Below are 19,408 nucleotides of genomic sequence, written 5' to 3'. Positions count from 1 at the left end.
CTTCCAAAGAGGAAGCAGAGAGTGGGGACTCAGAGGCAGCCTTGTTCATCACCCAGGCCGAAGTCACCGAGGTGGTCAGAAAGCTCCTCGGTGGCAAGGTTCCTGGGGTGGATGAAATCCGTCTGGAATACCTTACGTCTCTGGATGTTGTGGGACTGTCATGGTTGACACGTCTCTGCAACATCGCGTGGTGGTCGGGGACAGTGCCTCTGGATTGGCAGACCAGGGTGGTGGTCTCTCTGTTTAAGAAGGGGGACCGGAGGGTGTGTTACAACTACAGGGGGATCACACTCCTCAGCCTCCCCGGAAAGGTCTGTTCCAGAGTACTGGAGAAGAGAATTTGACCGATAGTCAAACCTCGGATTTAGGAGGAGCAGTGTGGTTTTTGTCTTGGTTGCGGCACACTGGACCAGTTCTTCACCCTCCATCGGGTGCTTGATGGTTCATGGGAGTTCGCCCAACCAATCTACATGTGTTTTGTGGATCTGGAGAAGGCGTTCGACAGTGTCAATCGAAGGGCGCCCTGTTTGGAGTGTTCCGGGAGTATGGGGTCCGGGGTCCTTTGTTAAGGGCGATCTGGTCCCTGTACGACCACAGCAGGAGCTTGGTTCGCATTGCCGGTAGAGAGTCAAGCCTGTTTCCAGTGCATGTCGGCCTCCACCAGGGCTGCCCTTTGTCACCGGTTCTGTTCATTACCTTTATGGACAGAATTTCTAGGCACAGTCAGGGTGTAGAGGGGGTCCGGTTGGGAACCACAGAAATCATCTCTTCTGCTGTTTGCGGATGATGTGGTTCTGTTGGCTTCGTCAAATCAGGACCTTCAGCGTGCACTGGAGCGGTTTGCAGCTGAGTGTGAAGTGTCTGGGATGAAAATCAGCACCTCCAAATCCAAGGCCATGGTTCTCGGCCGGAAAAGGTCTTTGCCCTCTTCAGGTTCGATGGACTGTCCTTGCCTCAAGTGGAGGAGTTTAAGTATCTTGGGGTCTTGTTCACGAGAGAGGGATGGATGGAGCGTGAGATCAACAGACGAATCGGTGCAGCATCTGCAGTGATGCAGTCACTGTATCGGACTGTGTGGTAAAGAGAGAGCTGAGGCAGAGGGCAAAGCTCTCGATTTACCGATTTGATCTACGTTCCGACCATCACCTATGGTCATAAGATTTGGCTCATGACCATAGGTGAGGTCAACAAGATCGCGAGTACAAGCGGCCGAGATGAGTTTCCTCCGCAGGTTGGCTGGGCGCTGCCTTAGAGATAGGGTGAGGAGCTCGGTCACTATGGAGGAGCTCGGAGTCGAGCTGCTGCTCGTCCACGTCGAAAGGAGCCAGCTGAGGTGGCTCAGGCATCTTTTTGGGATGCCCCCTGGACGCCTCGCTGGAGAGGTGTTCCGGGCACGTCCCATCAGGAGGAGGCCCCGGGGAAGACCCAGGACAAGCTGGAGGGACTATGTCTCACAGCTGGTTTGGGAACACCTCGGGGTTCCCCCGGAGGAGCTGGGGGGGTGTGTGTGGATTGGGAGGTCTGTGCGGCTATGCTTGAGCTGCTGCTCCCGCGACCCGACCTCGGATGAAGCGGAAGAAAATGGATGGATGGATGGATGGGTTCTACATTATGTGAATGCAAAATATATTTCTGTAAATAAAAAGTACTTACCAAAGAAAAAAAATGCAAACTATCTGCACGTTAAGCACAAGGCTGTCACCAGATGATGCACACTGTCCATATTTGTCTGTGCCTGTCAGTTGTAAAGGCAGACAAGAAACAGAAAAAGATATGGACAAATTCAACAGCAAAATATATCACATTTGTTCTTGCAAGTGCTCCAAAGTGGCGCACAGTCAGCGATGCCATTGGTAATACTGCACTCACATGTGTTTACATATGAAGAACTATAACATCATTTTTATAGCATGTGAAAGAAAGACAAATGTACACATGAAGAAATTATTAGAAAGGCAGGAACAATATGTCTGCAGTGTATTTGAGTGCTCCCTGTGGGCTCTTATGGCTTCAGTGAGGAAGGTAAAAATCAATACACTAAACCCACTCAGTCATTGCCCACATAAGTTGTGTTACTGACATTTGCAGCAGATATTTTTCTTCTCCCTCTTGGTTTACATCCATTTTACTCAAACATGACAGGAACTGTCAGAATGGGATCAGAGAGGAATAAGCAGTAATGTTGTTCATCCCCAATGAACTCTTCTATGGTTGTATTAGAGAAGATACAATCAGTTGGACATTTTATGGCTGTAAACATATTTTTAATGTATCAGAAATAAAGGAAAGATTTCCTTGACTTTCTTTCAGATGCACAGACAATGAATCATAACAGTAAGGTCTTTGCTAAGGGCCCCATCACACTTGAGCATGAATGTTGTATGAATCACACAAATGGGAAAAACAAACTCAATTTGAACTGCATTCGCGAGAGACAGACATTCGTACAGCCGTGTACGAATGCCATTCAAATACCCAGAATGTGTTTCGAAGCCACCTCAAATGATTCGCGCACAATGCAGAAGCTTCCGAATCCAGGTCAACACAACACATCAAGGACACAACAGCAGACACAACACAGCACGTAGTAAGTCCCTTCGGCTGCTCCCTTGTTTACACTCGGGGTCGCCACAGCAAATAAAAAAATAAAAACAGAATAAAATAAAAAAGACAAAGAATAAAAAGAACCCAGCACGAAATCCCACAATGCCAGAAGAATGCAGCAGAAATACCCTTCCAATGTCGTTTGTTCCACCCAAGGTCTGGGTGGAAGGCAAGCAGGGCAGGGGGGCATGATATTGTGCATGATGTGCACAATAATAATGTGCACATAATAACATCATACATATAATAATATGCATGATATTACAGATCCATTGTCAGTCCACCTCATGTGTCAGAGGATGTATCTGTAATAGATAGCTGCACTGTCAGCATGTCATGGAAATGCACTGACTCACTGCAACACATGGTGTATTCAGTGTGATTGTGCAATGTTCACGTCCAGTGCGCATAATGATTGCATACCACAGACTTTTGACATTACAATATTTCCTTTGCACACCCGAACAGGATGCACGGGAGTGGGATCCGGCTCATCGGGGGCATAATCGGGATGTGAGGGCAGGATTTTCACGTGGCTGATCCATCTCGAGGTTCCCACAAATGTGATCAGAAGGCTACAAATGCAGCACGAATGCAGTACGACTACCGTTCAAATATTCCCTAGTTCAAATGCAGCACGACAGTGGTGTGCACGTTCTCTACATTTATGCTGGCCGTGCGAATTTGGCAGATGTTGTTGAGTGCCACATGAATGCTGCATGAGGAATTCGAATGCAGCTCAAATGCACCTCCAAATGCACGAATGTCATTCAAATGTCCATTTGTATAGCATTTGTGCTCATTCGTGCTCTAGTGTGTGGGGAGGATGGTCGAGACATTCGGCCAGGATTCGAAGTGCTCAAACAATTCATACAGCCCCTCAAATGCAGTTTGAATGGTTCGAATTGCATATGAATTGCCATATGAATGTGGTACCACATTTTGCCAGAGCATGAGCAGAGCAGTGTGGATCCCTCACAGAGCTGTACACTTACTGAGCTATGCACTCACAAAGCTGTATGCACACAGACCTGTATGATCATGGAGATGTACACTCATCGAGCTTTACATCTCCCCCACAACATGCAAACAGTCACTGCAGAGTACTGCAGTCATGATTGTTGCTGCTCCGGTCCATTTTCACTGGTCTTCAATGAAATCACTCACCATTCACTCCAACATGAAAGCAACATTTAAGTAGAAATGATTTGTTTCAAGATGCACTCACAAAAACACACACAACTGTGAAGTTAAAGGAAAAAATGCATGGCATGGGTGGTGTGGTACTGCTATGGTGTGCGAAGGTTGAGCAAGACTTATTTCAGGCTTGACACTGCAGTTTCTTCTAATATGACATCCCACACTCTGGCCAAAATATATCCTTTCCACTCTGCTCTGTGCTCACTCTGTTCACATGCTATGACTTTTGTTAAATATTACCCGTGATTTGCACAAATTACATCTAATTATTCATGTTTTGTGGATCACGGCGTGTCCCAACATCATAAAATTTTTTGAACATGATCAAAACTTTCCTGATTGCACACAGTGTTCCACAATGCTATTTTTACCACAGATTACATCCATTCTTCAGGGTGAATTGTGTGTGATTAATTATTAATGTTCAAGTATAATGATTAAGCATTATGATTAAGTATTAATGTTTTTGTTTGTTTGTTTATTCCACGACCAACAGACTGGCATCCTATCCTGGGTGTACCCCGCCTCGCGCTCTATGACTGCTGGGATAGGCTCTGTGTGTATTCTGTGACCTGATCCTAGATAAGCAGTTGAAGATGAGTGAGTGGGAATAGGCAAAAGAAGAATGTGCAAAACTGCCCAAAGATAGGTGAGCCAAGCTCGTGGTATCAAATCAAAAAACTTTTTTTCATGTTGTCATTATGGGGTTCTGTGAGTAGAATTTTGAGGGAGAAAATGAATTTACTCCATTTTGGAATAAGGCTGTAACAACAAAATGTGGGAAAAGTGAAGTGCTGTGAATAGTTTCCAGATGCACTGCAGACTTAAGTTTTAATTCAAGAGGATTTAACAAAAACAATGTATTAGCCATTTAGAAATTGTGGCTATTTTTATACTTTTCTGGAGCCCATGTGTAATTGGACAATGTTGAAGATAATGATTATTTTTAATCTAAACTAATCATCATCTTTCCAGTCAGTTCTGTATTCTTTCGATCAGTCAGCAGATGGATACAAGAACATTTTCATCATCAATTAATATGTCTTGGACTTAATTTCCATCAGTCATTATGAAATACAAACAGTATGGTGCTGTATGGCAAATCTGTCTGAAATAGTCATATCTCAAAAAGTGAGTGGCCGTACAACAAGAGACTTATGAGGGAACCCAACAAGACACCCATGATATTTCTCAGAGGTATTGGTGTTTTTCGCTATGAATGGAGAAATGATGGGCCATGCGATTTTTTTTTTCTGTTGCTCGCAGCATATTCAGAATAAATAATTTCAGTTTCAAATTTCAAACAACAAAAAGGAAGCAAGTGCTACACAGCTACACACTCACTTTGATCCCACTCATAAAAGAGTCTGTAAAATCAATGCAGTGCTTCATCATGGAGTCAAATAATGCTCATAAATCAGCATGGAAACTCTTTAATCTAAACTCCACCCTCATCATGTCAAGACTCTCACACCCACATCTGCTACTGCAGCAGAAAGAAGCTGAACAATCTGAACAGACAAAACTGTTTTGTGACTCCTCGGGTATGATTCTGCTGATTGTCATGTTTATGACCATTAATCAGCAAACTGGAATGTCACAGTGATATGAGGTGTTAAGACATTAGTTTACTGTACAGTAAATGACTAAGTAACTGGATGAGCTGCCTTTCAACGCTGTTAAACCACTATTTAAACCCTCAGGCAAGCAAACATGCTTAATCATCAGTTGAAGTGGAAAAATCAACCAAGTGAGTAACAAATGTCAACATTACATTTTTATCTGCATCAGCAGAAAGAGGAGGAGGGGCTATATTTCAGATGGTTTTCCCCATCTAGCCTGTATGGACTTAAGTGTGGACTTTGTCACAGATTTTCTCTAAACATCAAATCACAAACAAGGACAGTGTGCTACACAACCCACAATGGACTATGCATCTCTCCTGGATCACATTAACTGAAATATCAAATAGCATAATGTGTAATGAGATTCTAGATATTTGTGCCATCATAAAGAAAGTTTGTTAGAAAATATTATATAATGGCTGAGTGGATCCTTGTCATTTGATTGGTGGATTGTAATTGTCATACCCTTTACCACTATGTTTCATTTACTGTGCAATAGTTCTTTTTAGCATGCAATTTTGGTGCTATATGAAATGTGCTATTGCACACCCCGACCACCACATGCGCTCACACTACCGAGGCAACATTTAGGTAAACATGGTGGAGTTTGTTTTGCTGGCAGACAGTGATTTGAAGGAGCTAATTGATGCTGCTAATTCTTCTAACACAAACACACACAAAAAAAACCCAAATCCTCTATGCTGTACGCCATCTGGAGACACAAAAAGTTGTTAGGATGAAAAGCTGGATAAATTTCTGATGTGATTTTTTTGCTGGACTGAGGAACTAGAATACTTTTTTGTTTGTTTTTTTTTTAAGTACACGAAGTCAGTGCACAGCATCACGGACTGCATCGTCACAATTATTTTTGAACTATTTAACTGTTTTTCCAAGTTGACTGGGAACAATTTTGGCCTCCTATTTATAGTTCATGTTAGACAGTTGTCATCAAAACACTAGTGGAACACCAAATGTAAGGCCCTTTTCTGTTGTTTACAAATTAATAAAATATCAAATGACAAGGATCTATTTTAGCCATTATATAAAACAAATAATTAATGTTTTTTCATTCTTTCAATGGAACAAATATTTAATTAGGTGAAACCATGAAATATTTGTACTATTGAACTCATAAACATTCATTATTGTATAATAGTTGTCTCACAATGGAAAATAAAAACATAATGGGGAAATATATTGATGCCTATCAGTGTAAATTCACTGTGTAAGTTAAATTAACACTGATCCATTTACCATGCTTATGGTAAACTGACTTTTTATAGTGTTTTTCCAACTGAATCAGAAGCTCAAAGCACTTTACAACGATGCCTCACATTCACCCATTCACACACACACTGATGTCAGGATGCTGCCATGCAAGGTGCTCCCTACACATCATCCACTTGAATTCTCACCAGTTCAATCTTAAAGTTATAGGCTTCTCTTGATATTTACTACATAGACTTATCCTATGATATATGTACAATACATTGCATACACATATAACTCCAATCTCACCTGGGCAAACACACACAACCCTTGTGTTCCATTGATGTAATGATCAAGACATACTCTGCTTTGCTTCTGAGATCTGATGTAATCAGGCATAAACAGAGCAGATTGGCTCTGTGGTTGCTACAATAATTCTATAAAAAATACAGTAAAAATGTGTAAATACTTGTACATAACAACTTGTACAAACCAAAACGCCAGAGAGTAAATATCAATTTAGGCAAATTATAAATAAATGCACGGCTGAGTTATACAAATCCAAAATGACATATGTTCAAAACTTAATTGTGTAAGTTGGCTCTAATCCAAAAATGCTATGGCAAGTACTTAACAACATAACAGGAAACAATAAAAAGAATAACTTAAATAAAATTCAAATTAATATCGATGGTAACCTCGTCACGGAACATGAAAGGATTGCAAGTGCTTTTAATGATTATTTTATATCCTCTGTAAAGGAGTTATCCTCTGTCTTCACATCTCCTGATATTACAACAGTGCAGACAGGTCTTCAACTCTTGTTCTCCTTTACAGAAGTCTCCCAACAAGAGATATCTGCCACTTTTCAATCCTTAAACAACTCTCACATACGGGATGTCACTGGCTTAACAACAAACTTCCTGAAGACACACTCTGAAAGCTTTGTACCTTTGTTTCACTATCTGATCAATTTATGTATTAATGTATTAGACTGTCTGTGTTCCCATCTTCGTGGAAAACTGCCCTGATCATTCCCATATTTAAATAGGACAACCCTACATGCATTTCAAATTACAGACCAATAGCTATACTCTCAACAATATCAAAATTACTAGAAAAAACTCTGTATAATCAACTTATCAGCTTCCTGGAGAAAAAAACACCTGCTCAGTGACTTTCAGTATGGTTTTTGGTCCAAACATTCCACTATATCTGCTCTTCTACTGTTCACTGAACATATACGCTCTGCTTTAAACAAAGGACAGGTTACAGGTGCAGTTTTTATAGATTTCCGTAAAGCATTTGATACAGTAAATCATCTCATTTTACTAAGTAAACTTCAGTCCTTTAAGTTGTCCCAAAGTGTGCTTGACATGATTACATCCTATTTGAGTGGCAGGTCTCAAATTGTCAAAATTGGTCAAACTAAATCTCATCCTCTTAAATACAATATCGGTGTACCACAAGGGAGTACTCTTGGTCCATTACTGTTTCTTCTTTATATTAATGATCTTCCACTTATATGCAACTATTCTAACATTTTATTGTATGCAGATGACACTGTACTCTTTTACTCCGACTCAAACCCCAATTTTGTAAATACTAAATTGTCATCTGATCTCAAAACACTCCAAAATTGGCTAACGGATCACCACCTTAGTATTAACATGAAAAAGACAGAATGTATGTATTTTCATTCCCCCAGGAAGCAACTTCAAATGTGCAACACAATCAAGTTCTCCGATTACAAACTGCACATAACAACAACCTATAAATATCTTGGTGTGCTCTTGGATTCTCATCTTAATTACAAAGAACATGTCAACTCTCTGACCAAGAAACTGCAACAAAAACTGTATGTCTACAACAAAATCAGACCATATTTGACAACCTCTGTTTCTCACACGTACCTCCATGCTGTAGTCCTCTCCTCTATCTCCTATTGTTTGCCTATATGGTCTCTCACCACAAATGATGTTCTTGATCCAGTGGCTCGACTGTACAACAGAGCTTTCAAAATTCACTGTTAACTTCCAGGTTGGACCCACCATTGTATAGCTCTGTCCAGATCAAATGCTCTGACTTTCAACAACTATATAAGCAGTATGGCTATTAGATTCTATTTTCAGTTAAAAAAACTTCAACCTGCCACCAGCTCTGTTGGCTCTAGTACAAACTACAAACTCTCAAAGGAGCACCAGATCAACATCGGCGGAACAGCTCCAAGTCCCTTCTTATAAAAACACCTATGGACAAAGATCATTCTTCTACATCTATTCTAAGGTGTGGAATGATATCCCTATGGGTACCAGAACTATCAGCTCAGAGATACTATTTAAAAAAAACTTACAGAGACGATTTATTGAATAGTTATTTGTGTAACCACTGATCTACCTTTCTCACTTGTCTGATCATTTTATGAATGTGTGCTGTACATGTTAGGTTTATTGTCCACATGATTGAATGAAATGATTGTTTGTGTGTAGATTTATGTGTAAAACAGGAACCTGCTGTAAAACAGTTTTTACTGAGTCAGGCCTGGGGTAATGTGCAATTGTGCTTTTAACCTTTTCCTGTATAATAAATGAAATGAAATGAAATGAAATGAAATACTGTAAATGGTACTGCCTAAAACGGTTATAATTTGCAAAAAAAAAAAAAAGATTAAAAATAATGGACTGCAAAATCTGGTTTATCCTATTGATGTATATCCTAATAAATTGTAAACAGGCATGATTTCTTCAGAACTACTCATATTAACATATTGTACAAATAAAGTAAAAATGCAGCCGGTCTGCTCTGTGTCAACCTGATCCCGCCAGATCTCAGGAGCTAAGCAGAGCAGGATCTGGTTAGTACTTGGATGGGAGACCTCTTTGAAGCACCAGCGGCTGTGTGTGTTTCTCCAGGTAAAACTGGAGTTGCATCAGGAAGGGCATCCGGCGTAAAACTTGTGCCAATTACCTATGCGGACTGGGCTGTATCTGCTGTGGCAACCCCGTACAAAACCGGGAGCGGCTAAATGAACAACAACAACAACAAATAAAGTAAATATATGTTCATTGGCTGTACAATTCATTCTATTTCCAGAGTAGTTCTGTTTGTGTGACAGCACAGTGGTGCACCTATACTGCCTGTATAAATTTTACACTGCTATTACAATTAATTGGGGCCAATTTGGAAGTCAACTGGGGCAAATATCTGCAGTGGGAGATTAGTTGTCAGGTTAGAATTTGGTGTAAACATGAAAGCATGGCTACATCCTGCCTTATATAAACAATTGAGGCTCTGTGGAATGTTATGAACACATTCCTGAATCTATACTTCCAAGAATTTAAAAGCAGGTCTGAAGGCAGAGGGGAGTCCAGCCCAGTAATGTGTACCTAATGCACGTGTATCTCTCTCTCTCTCTCTCTCTCTCTCTCTTTCTCCCTCTGTCACACTCCTTTTCTCTTCCTCTGCACAGCGTCACCCAGTGTCTCCTCACACAGAAAAAGTGAATCAGGTGTAGTGAAGACAAATGTAAGGCAGTGCTAATAGTTGATTTTCTCAGCAACTGCATAATTCCAGCCAGAAATGTTCAAAAAATAATTTCAAATTAACTTGGTATCAAGGCCACACTCCACAACTCCACCGCTGTGGGAATGTTTTGGACTGAGGTGAAATGAGAGAGGAGAGCACAGATTTGATTTTATTTATTCACCATATTTTAATATTTTTCTAATTGCGATGTCTGAATGTTCTTCAAAAGTTCCTTTATTCTTTGACAGCGTGTAATTGTATTATCTGTCAGGGTTTCCTCAAAGCCTGGTTTTAACTCTGTTTTACCAGTGTCATGTGTTAGTTTCTCCACTAGATGGTGCCCTCAGTTTTGTTTCACACCTGGATCAGATGAGTGACTGATTATTGATAGACTATTTAAACCCTGACTTTCTGTTCATGTATTGCCAGATACTTGTGTGCCGTGTTTGTCTGTCACCTTGCTTGACTCATGTTGCCTCACCAGCTTCCAGATCCACCTTTGATGATCCATGCAGTCTCCAAGAGGATCAAACCTGAATGCCGCCCTGTGACCTTGACTGCATCTTCCAGCTGTGCGCTTATGACGCTGAAGCATCCTGCAGCCAAAGCTCAGGTAACCTGGTCTCCCCTCTAATTCTTGTATTAGAGCGAACTGTCTTTTCCTGATGTTCCAGACGATTCCGGTATGGCTCCCAGGCAAACCTGGATCCTGGCTCTGACTACCTGCACAGCAATGTCACTTTGGAACTCCTTGGCTCTTGACGCAGAGCACATCCCGACTACACTCCAGTTAAATTCCTCCTCGTCTCAGTGAGATTCCGTTCTCACTCGTCCCTGTTTGGGATTGTGCTATGATGAAGAACTGTTCCAAGTACTCTTCATAAGAACCACATGAATTCTGATAACAAACAACTGAGAACCCAGCTGTATCAAGTACTGCTTAATTTTATATATTTTCCTTTGTACTCTTCTCCGTGTCCAGCTCCCTGCGTTTGGGTCCATTGCTTGCAACAGTTCGGTCCCACCTGAACCTCTAACCATAACAGTTATCACTTGTATTAAATGGTTCATAATGATGGTAATATCCTCCTTCAAAATTATTTTGGGCCAATATATCATCGAACATAAAGTTATTTTGGCAGGTCTCTCATGTTGCACTTACATGTAGTAAAATCACCAGTGTTAAATTAACACTGACAGTGAACATGGTCTCAGTCTGACCAGAGTAGGACCAGTCAGTGTTAGTTTTACACTGGTGATTTTACTGTGTATAGTGTTAGAATATCAATTCTATCATGGCATTAACTTTGTTACATGTGGAAATGTGTTTTCAAAATTACAAAGAGTATTTTAACACTATTGAAGTGTAATTGTTTGGGCATCTTTTAAGAACATCACAAACAAAGGTCTCACATTAAGAATGGACCTGCAGCTTTCTGTTTGTGAGTTGACAGCAATATCACACCACCACCATTCAAAACTCACAGCATTGAACCATCTAGGTCTGTCACAATAGTTATTAGTGTTATGTGCAGACGCAGGTTGAGGAGCGGACCAACGTCCGACCGAACCCAGCGCTAAATAACCAGAAAGCGATTCCACAAACAAAACGATTTTATTTCCCCTCCAGTGCAATAATTAGTGTATAACATAAATATTTGGTTTTGTATGGTACGCTCTCCAGCGCCCAAAAGGATCGAAGCCTCTGCGCTTCTGGACTCAGATTCACCTCCAAACACCCCCCAGGTGGACACGACAAACTGACTCTGTGAAGGATGGAAAAGGTGAGGTAAGTCAACAGAGCTACAGCAAATATCTTTCAGAGGCACACACTATCAGCAACACATTCAGGTCTGAATTTAAGCTTTATGTAAATGAGCAGCTTCTCACAACAGGTAGAGGATCATCAGTCCGTACGCCATGGCAGTGAGAAGCAAACTGCACAATTCTCATCAATGTTCAAATATACTGCGTAACAAAATGCCAAATTACTATTAACGATCATTCAGACAATAATCACCTCTGATGTGTGCTGACAGCATGTGTCCCTCACCCGTCCTCCTTCACAGGCACGATGTGTCAAACCCTGGCGCGGTCCTCAGCGTCTCACAAACAAACGTCACAAGGTCGAGTTCCCGGCAATTCTGCTTGAACCACTCATGGCTTAAATGCAGAATGCCATCTCATTATCTGCTTCAGCTGAAAGTCTTTAAGTTTACACGTGAGCATCATCCATAGGTGCTGCGAGTCAGTAGGCCTGCACGTGAACATCCTCCACAGGTGCAGCTAATAATGCTGATGAGGGTGAAGGACTCTTCTGCCAGCACCTTCTCCACAGACAAAAACCAGTTTGCATACCACCTGGAGAGCAAAGAAAAGAAAACAACACAAAAACATCCAGCCAAACCCCCCAACACACAACAACTAGATGCTTACTGTCCCAGAAATAATTGCAAGAAACAATAAGTATTTAGAGACTATTTTATGCCACAATAATGTAAGAACACTCTTTCAAACAGCAAAGAGCTACTGTATTAATTCTTAAGAATTAATACAGTATTTTAAGGTTTTGGTGCTGGCCTATAAAATTGTTCACGGACTGGCACCTCCCTACCTGGCTGACCTGGTTGAGCCCTGCATGCCGGCTGGTGCCCTGCGTTCCAGCCCAGTCTCACGTTTGTTTGTTTGTTTGTTTGTTTTGTTTTTTGTGCTCCCATGACGAAATGAGTCAAATTATCGTCACAGGTTTTTTTAACTCACTATTCCTAACCCTACTCCTACCCCCGACCCTAACCTTAACCATAACCTAATCTTACGCTTTCCCCCCACCCTAACCATAACCACTCCGAACCCCGCCCTCCCGGCTTCACTTTTAATTTTGTGCAGCCATCACGGACTGAATTAGAATGACTTTGTGCTGCCGTGACCAAAATGAGGCACCTTTCGTCACAATATCACGAACCAATAGATTAATGTATATTTCGTGCTGCTTAATCACGACTTGCCATGAGACCAGGTTGTGCGTTCACAGGGTATGGGACTGCTCTGTGTTCCCAGGGTAAACAAATAGTCTGCTGGTCACAGGGCTTTTTCTCATCATGCCCCTGCCCTGTGGAACACTCTTCCAGGGCACATATGCCAATCAGACACCATGGAGACTTTTAAATCAAGACTTAAGACCCACCTATTTTCCCAGTTTTATCATTAGCATTTTATGTATGTTATTATGTATATTATATATTTATTATTTGTACATTTATGGGTTGCTTTTTTTAATCATGTTTTAATCTTTTGATTCTTTTTATTGTGTTTTCCATGTTGTGTTGTGTGAAGCGCCTTGAAGCGATTTTATCATGAATTGGCACGATATAAATTAATAAATTTGATTTGAAATTTGAAGACTAGTCAGAGAATGAAACTTAAATTGTAAAAATTGTGAAATATCCAAAATAAATAAAACAAAACAAATAAAACCACACAAATAAAACAATGGCTAAAAACTTGTACCTCTATTAAATAAACAAAGAGGCTTTTAACAAAGTCGAAATACGAGTTTGATCATGTTAATTATCTTGTCTCTGTCATTTGGTTTAAACTAGATGTTCCCTTTTTTTTCCTTTGAAATATCATAAATGAATCTACATGGATGGCCACAGTCCAAAAATCACTGTTGACGTTGTGTGAATTGCATATATGCAATTTGATAGGACATGTCAAGAACATACAGTCCCATACAGAATCCAATGTGCACCTGGGTGTTACATGGATGGACAAACACTTCAATGACAGTAAAATGCTCTTTGTGTTCAGTGCAAAATAGGACAGAACTGCATGAAGATGTTTTTCCGTAAAGAAACAAAGATGAAGTAAGATGTTAACTCTTTAGATATGCCCGACATTCATAATGATTTTTTAAAATTATTATTATTATTATTATTATTATTATTATTATTATTATTCTGGGTATGAGGAGGCAATGGCCTCTCTGCTGCTGTAACAGCAGTCTGTCAAGTGCAATAAGCTGATGCCAAAGGTTCAAACACACAAAGTACAGATGCTGTCAGCACCTGCTAAATTTCCTTTTGACCTTCAGAAATTGTGTTGCCTGTGCAAAGCTCACCTATTTGCATGTTCCCTACTAAAATATTGCACACCCGGGTGAACAAACACCCAATTTCATATTCATGAAGGCAAACACGGTATATGGACAACACATGCTATGTTGCACATTTGCATACTGCTAGTAAATCAGCATGCATGTTATTTATTTATTGTGAGTGTGTTTACCCACATTTTAACACAAGCAAACCTTTAATAAATCAGGCCCCATGCATGTTAAAATAGCATATTAAGGGTTGAAATTAATTCACTCACAGGTTCACACTTCACATTTTGCTGTGCAGAGGTGACACCTCCTCCCTCCTCTGTCAAATAGCTGAGGCAGTTATAAAAATAACTACAAGTTGCAATCACAGCTGCAGTCCCCATTCATAAGAGCATCATTGCTGTCAAAGTAAAGTACCTCTAAGTACTTTGGAGACACTGCAGTACTTCTGCTACATGCACTATATTCAGCTCCACAAGCACGAGCACTTAAAGAACCATATACAAGCCAATTTCATGTGTGAGCCACAATACAAAATTGCTGCTCTTTAAACCATAAAACTAAAAATGAGAAGTTAAAATTCACTTTTTGGTGCCTTCCCTGGGTATCAGTTTATAGGTCATTCTGGTATTATATTAAAATCAACTCACTAACTTAAAATGTTTCAAAAATAGAAAGTATATCATAGCAAACAATGTGACTTATAATGCCCCATAATGCATGCACTTTAGCCATTATTTGCAGTGGAACGTGTCAGGTGATATTAAAAAAAGCATCACATCAGTCTTGCAAGAGTGCTGCCATAAAAAAAGAGAGCAGACAACCAACTATTTAAGAAAATATCAAGTCCATTTGGCACAACTGATTAGAATTTTAGTAAGAAACTGATTTTGTCCACCATCACGTCATTATGCAGTGACAGATATGTCAGAAAAGCCATTGTGAGATCAGCAATGATACAGGAAAGATACCAGAGATAAATCAAATATGCTCTGTTTCACGGTTATTAAACATTTTAGTCCATTTTTGTGAGGTACACAAAAACTGGACAGTTACACTCTGTCATGTGCATCAAATTAAAAAAAATACATGCTGTTTAACATTTATATATAAGTGAAATATGCAGTCAGTTTTCACATTTTCAAAAGACAGATTTTGTGAAATTTACTTTAAAAAAATCAGGTTTTAATCATTTCATTATTAAGAGACTGTCCACAACTGACATTGTCTTGTCATGTACCAGTGATACACTTACAAAGACATAAAGCCTTTTACAGAATTCATTTATAGAATGAAATGCGAAAACATATTTGATATTTGTTGGAATATAATAATTAGATTTACAGCTGACTCAGTACCAGAGGAAATTACTGGATTTTAAATGAAAAATCTTGGCTGCTTACAACTTTTATACATTACTATATTTTAGAAACATGTCTTCTAATGTAAACATGCTTGAGCTCAGAGAAATTCAGTTTGATTGTAAGTATCATAGAATGATTTAAATTACTTAATAAATATACACATTAGGTAAAAATTCTAATAACAAAATTTATTAAATTAATGCACACTGGCACTATAAGACTGGCACTATAGTTTGATTGTGTTACATGGTGTTCGGAGCATCACAGAGAAAAAAAAATACTGCAATTGTGCTGACATGCTGAGCGCTGCATAATGTCATTAAATATGTCACACTCCATGAATATAAAACACTAGTACACTGTAAATATTAACACACTCAGGTGAGCCATCGAAATGAGCGCCTATCTGTCCTCAGAGACTTATAACATTGTTCTGTTTCTATTTATTTATTTATTTGACATTTGACACTGTTCAGGTTGACCCCAGCTGAGCTGCAGAAATGTCACTTTTGAACACAAACATAAGTCTACTTAAATTCATAGACCTCTTTTTCTAGGTCTCTGTCTCACCTCCTCCAAAGACTGTCTTAACTGCTTTCACACACAATCCAAAATTACAGTCTTTATCTTAACTGGCACTTGACCCTTTAAGGCCTTAGGACTTGGTCTTGACTCAGACTTAAATATGTCACACTTCATGAATATAAAACACTACTACATTTTAAATATTAACACACTCAATGTGAGCCGTCAAAAGAGTTCCATATCTGTCTCAGAGACCTTAACATGTTCTGTTTTGTATTATTTATTTACTTGACATTTGACACTGTTCAGGGTGATCCCAGCTGAGCTTCAGAAATGTCACTTTTGAACACAAACATGTCTACTTAAATTCACAGACTTCTTTTTCTAGAGCTCTGTCTCACCTCCTCCAAGACTGTGTTGACTGCTTTCACACACACTCCAAAATTCCAGTCTTGCTCTTCACTGGCACTTGACCCTTTAAGGTCTTAGAAGTTGGTCTTGACTCAGACATTAAATATGTCATACTCCGTGAATATAAGACATTAGTACACTGTAAATATTAACACACTCAATGTGAGCCATCGAAAGAGCTCCATATCTATCTCAGAGACTGACAACATGTTCTCACACACACACACACACACACACACACACACACACACACTCATCTTCAACCGCTTAGTCCAATTAAGGGTCGTGGGGGGCTGGACTCTATCCCAGCAGTCATAGAGCACAAGGCGGGGTACACCCAGGACAGGACAGCAGTGTGTTGCAGGGCCACAAACAGACAAACACATTCACACCCACTCACACACCTACAGACAATTTAAAGCTTCCAATCCACCTAACCCGCATGTCTTCGGACATGGGAGGAAACCCAGGCAAACACGGGGAGAACATGCAAACTCCACACAGAAAGGGCACAGGCAGGAATCGAACCCATGACCTTCTCACTGTGAGACAACATGCTAACCACTAAACACATGTTCTGTTCAATTTATTTATTTATTTTATTTGACTTTTGACAATGTTCAGGTTGACCCAGCTGAGCTGCAGAAATTTAACTTTTGAATACAAACATGTTAATTCTACTTAATTCACTTTTTTTTTTGTTCTAGGTCTCTGTCCTCACCTCTAAGACTGTGTTGACTGCTTTCACCACACTCCAAAATTCCAGTCTTGGTCTTGACTGGGCACTTGACCTTTAAAGTCTTAGAAACTTGGTCTTGACTCGGATTAGATGTAAGTGTTCTTGTTCCCAAACCTATGTTCAATTTTACTCCAGATGTGTGTCAGAGTTGGGGTGTGGAAACATTGTTGGATATTAAAGTTCCACTTTTAGCAACATCATTGTAATGCAGATCAAGCGAGTAAAAACAGGAAAATATATTGAATGTTTGCAGTTAATTTTTTACAAGAAAAGTGGTTTTTCGCGTCGTGAATGTGGCTGAGAAGTTAAAAAGTGAATCTGTGTCGTTTCCTCCGTGAGTTTAGGTTTCGTCGCTGTCCGCGGTGCTGAAAGCAGACCGGAGCGGACACCGGAGCTCTCCGTGGTGCTGATCTGTGGCTGCACTTTGGAGGAAAGAAACCACTCCAGTCCGAATTCTTGTAGTTTGAATTGATTTTTAATGGATAGCGCGAGCGCACTTTTAGCTTCGTTAAATAAAACGTAAGGATAACAGAGTTGACCGTGTAAGTGCGTTAAAGCTCACACCGCCAATTCAAGTGAGGGAAAAAAGTAAACCATTTAGAGCCACAGCTTTCTAACACCTCTGACAAACTACTGAGGCCGTGACAAGAGGACAAGACCGTGTGTCCACATGAAAGAACCGGTACCTGGTTCGGCGGGAAGCCGCCCGGTCCGTCCACCGCGTCCGGCGAGTTGTCGAACACTCTGTCCCTGTACAAAGACCACAGACCGACGTTGGGGAAGAAGAGAAAAGCCGCCACGAGCAGCCCGACGAACTGCAGCAGTCTCTTCTCTTTCCGCCTCATGTCTCCGGGAGGAAAGGAGTCACACAGCGGCGGAGAAGAGCAGCGAGTACCGGAGCGGCGGAGACAACTTTCACTCTGACTGCTGTCAAGCTATATGGAACAACAGATGCCACGTCCGGTTAAGATTTTCACAATAAGATGTCTTCGTGGGAGTTGAGAACTTTGTTTCCAGCTGTAGTATAAGTGAAAACATTTAAAAGTCAGATACAACAACAACAACAATACGGGCAACCTCGCTCTATGGTAGACGAAGGCACAAACTGGAAATGCCACAAAAATTCAGCCCCAAGTGGAGATAAAGCCACAAACCAGACAACATTGTGGTATAAAGCCATAAAAAGCCACAAACCAACGGTAGACGAACATAGACATTATAAAGATGCGAAGATGTCGCATTGGTTGCTGAGGCACAAGAAATGCGGTTCCCATCTTGGAACGGTAATCGTAAATGGTAAATGGACTGCATTTATATAGCGCTTTTCCATCTGTATCAGACGCTCAAAGCGCTTTACAATAATGCCTCACTTTCACCCAGATGTCAGGGTGCTGCCATACAAGGCGCTCACTACACACCGGGAGCAATAGGGGATTAAAGGCCTTGCCCAAGAGCCCTTAGTGATTTTCCAGTCAGGCGGGGATTTGAACCCATGATCTTCTGGACTCAAGCCCAACACCTTAACCACTAGACCATCACCTCCCCCGTAGTGATTGTAGTGAATCAGTAGTGATTCTATCACAAGGCACAGTGAAGGTTTGATTTTATAATCTTATTTTCTTGTTTTTATCTTTCTGTAGCAGGATGAAGGTCCCGGGTCCTGATTGAAAAGATGTTCCTGCGAGCTTGGCTAATGGGGAATTTCCCTTTGGCTGACCTGGTAGAGGAATGGTCTTTAGTGCGAGCCGTCCGGGTTCGATCCCACCGCCGTCCCGGCCACAAAGGTCCTGCGGTCACAATCTGGCATCACGAACAGGATGTGGGTAGTCACAGAACATGCTTAAATGCACCTGTGACTTCAGGACGAAGTCAAAAATGGTGGGGAGATATGCAGCAGGATGAAGGTCCCAGGTCCTGATTGAAAAGACGTTCCTGCTAGCTTAGCTAACGGGGAATTCCCCTTTGGCTGACCTGGTAGAGGAAAGGTCTTTAGCGCGAGCTGTCTGGGTTCGATCCCACTGCCGTCCCGGCCACAAAGGTCCTGAGGTCACATTTCTAACATAATATGTGTGAAATACCAAGTGTTCCAATACTTTTGGAG

The 19,408-nt window shown here is 40.8% G+C and overlaps 1 protein-coding gene across 1 annotated transcript in view; it reads right to left on the bottom strand.

Annotated features, from left to right (window-relative positions):
• Window positions 1–18,236, bottom strand: part of LOC117516975 (polypeptide N-acetylgalactosaminyltransferase 10-like) — a 396,627-nt gene extending 378,391 nt beyond the window's left edge. The window contains 1 exon segment of the mRNA XM_034177870.1: window positions 17,994–18,236. Coding sequence (XP_034033761.1) covers window positions 17,994–18,152 — 159 coding nt within the window. The 5' untranslated portion in view covers window positions 18,153–18,236.
• Window positions 18,237–19,408: the final 1,172 nt, after the last annotated feature.

Source organism: Thalassophryne amazonica, chromosome 9 (assembly GCF_902500255.1).
Source record: "Thalassophryne amazonica chromosome 9, fThaAma1.1, whole genome shotgun sequence".
NCBI classification, from domain to species: domain Eukaryota; kingdom Metazoa; phylum Chordata; class Actinopteri; order Batrachoidiformes; family Batrachoididae; genus Thalassophryne; species Thalassophryne amazonica.
Note: the sequence above shows the minus strand (reverse complement) of the source record. Positions and strands in the feature narration are given on the sequence as shown.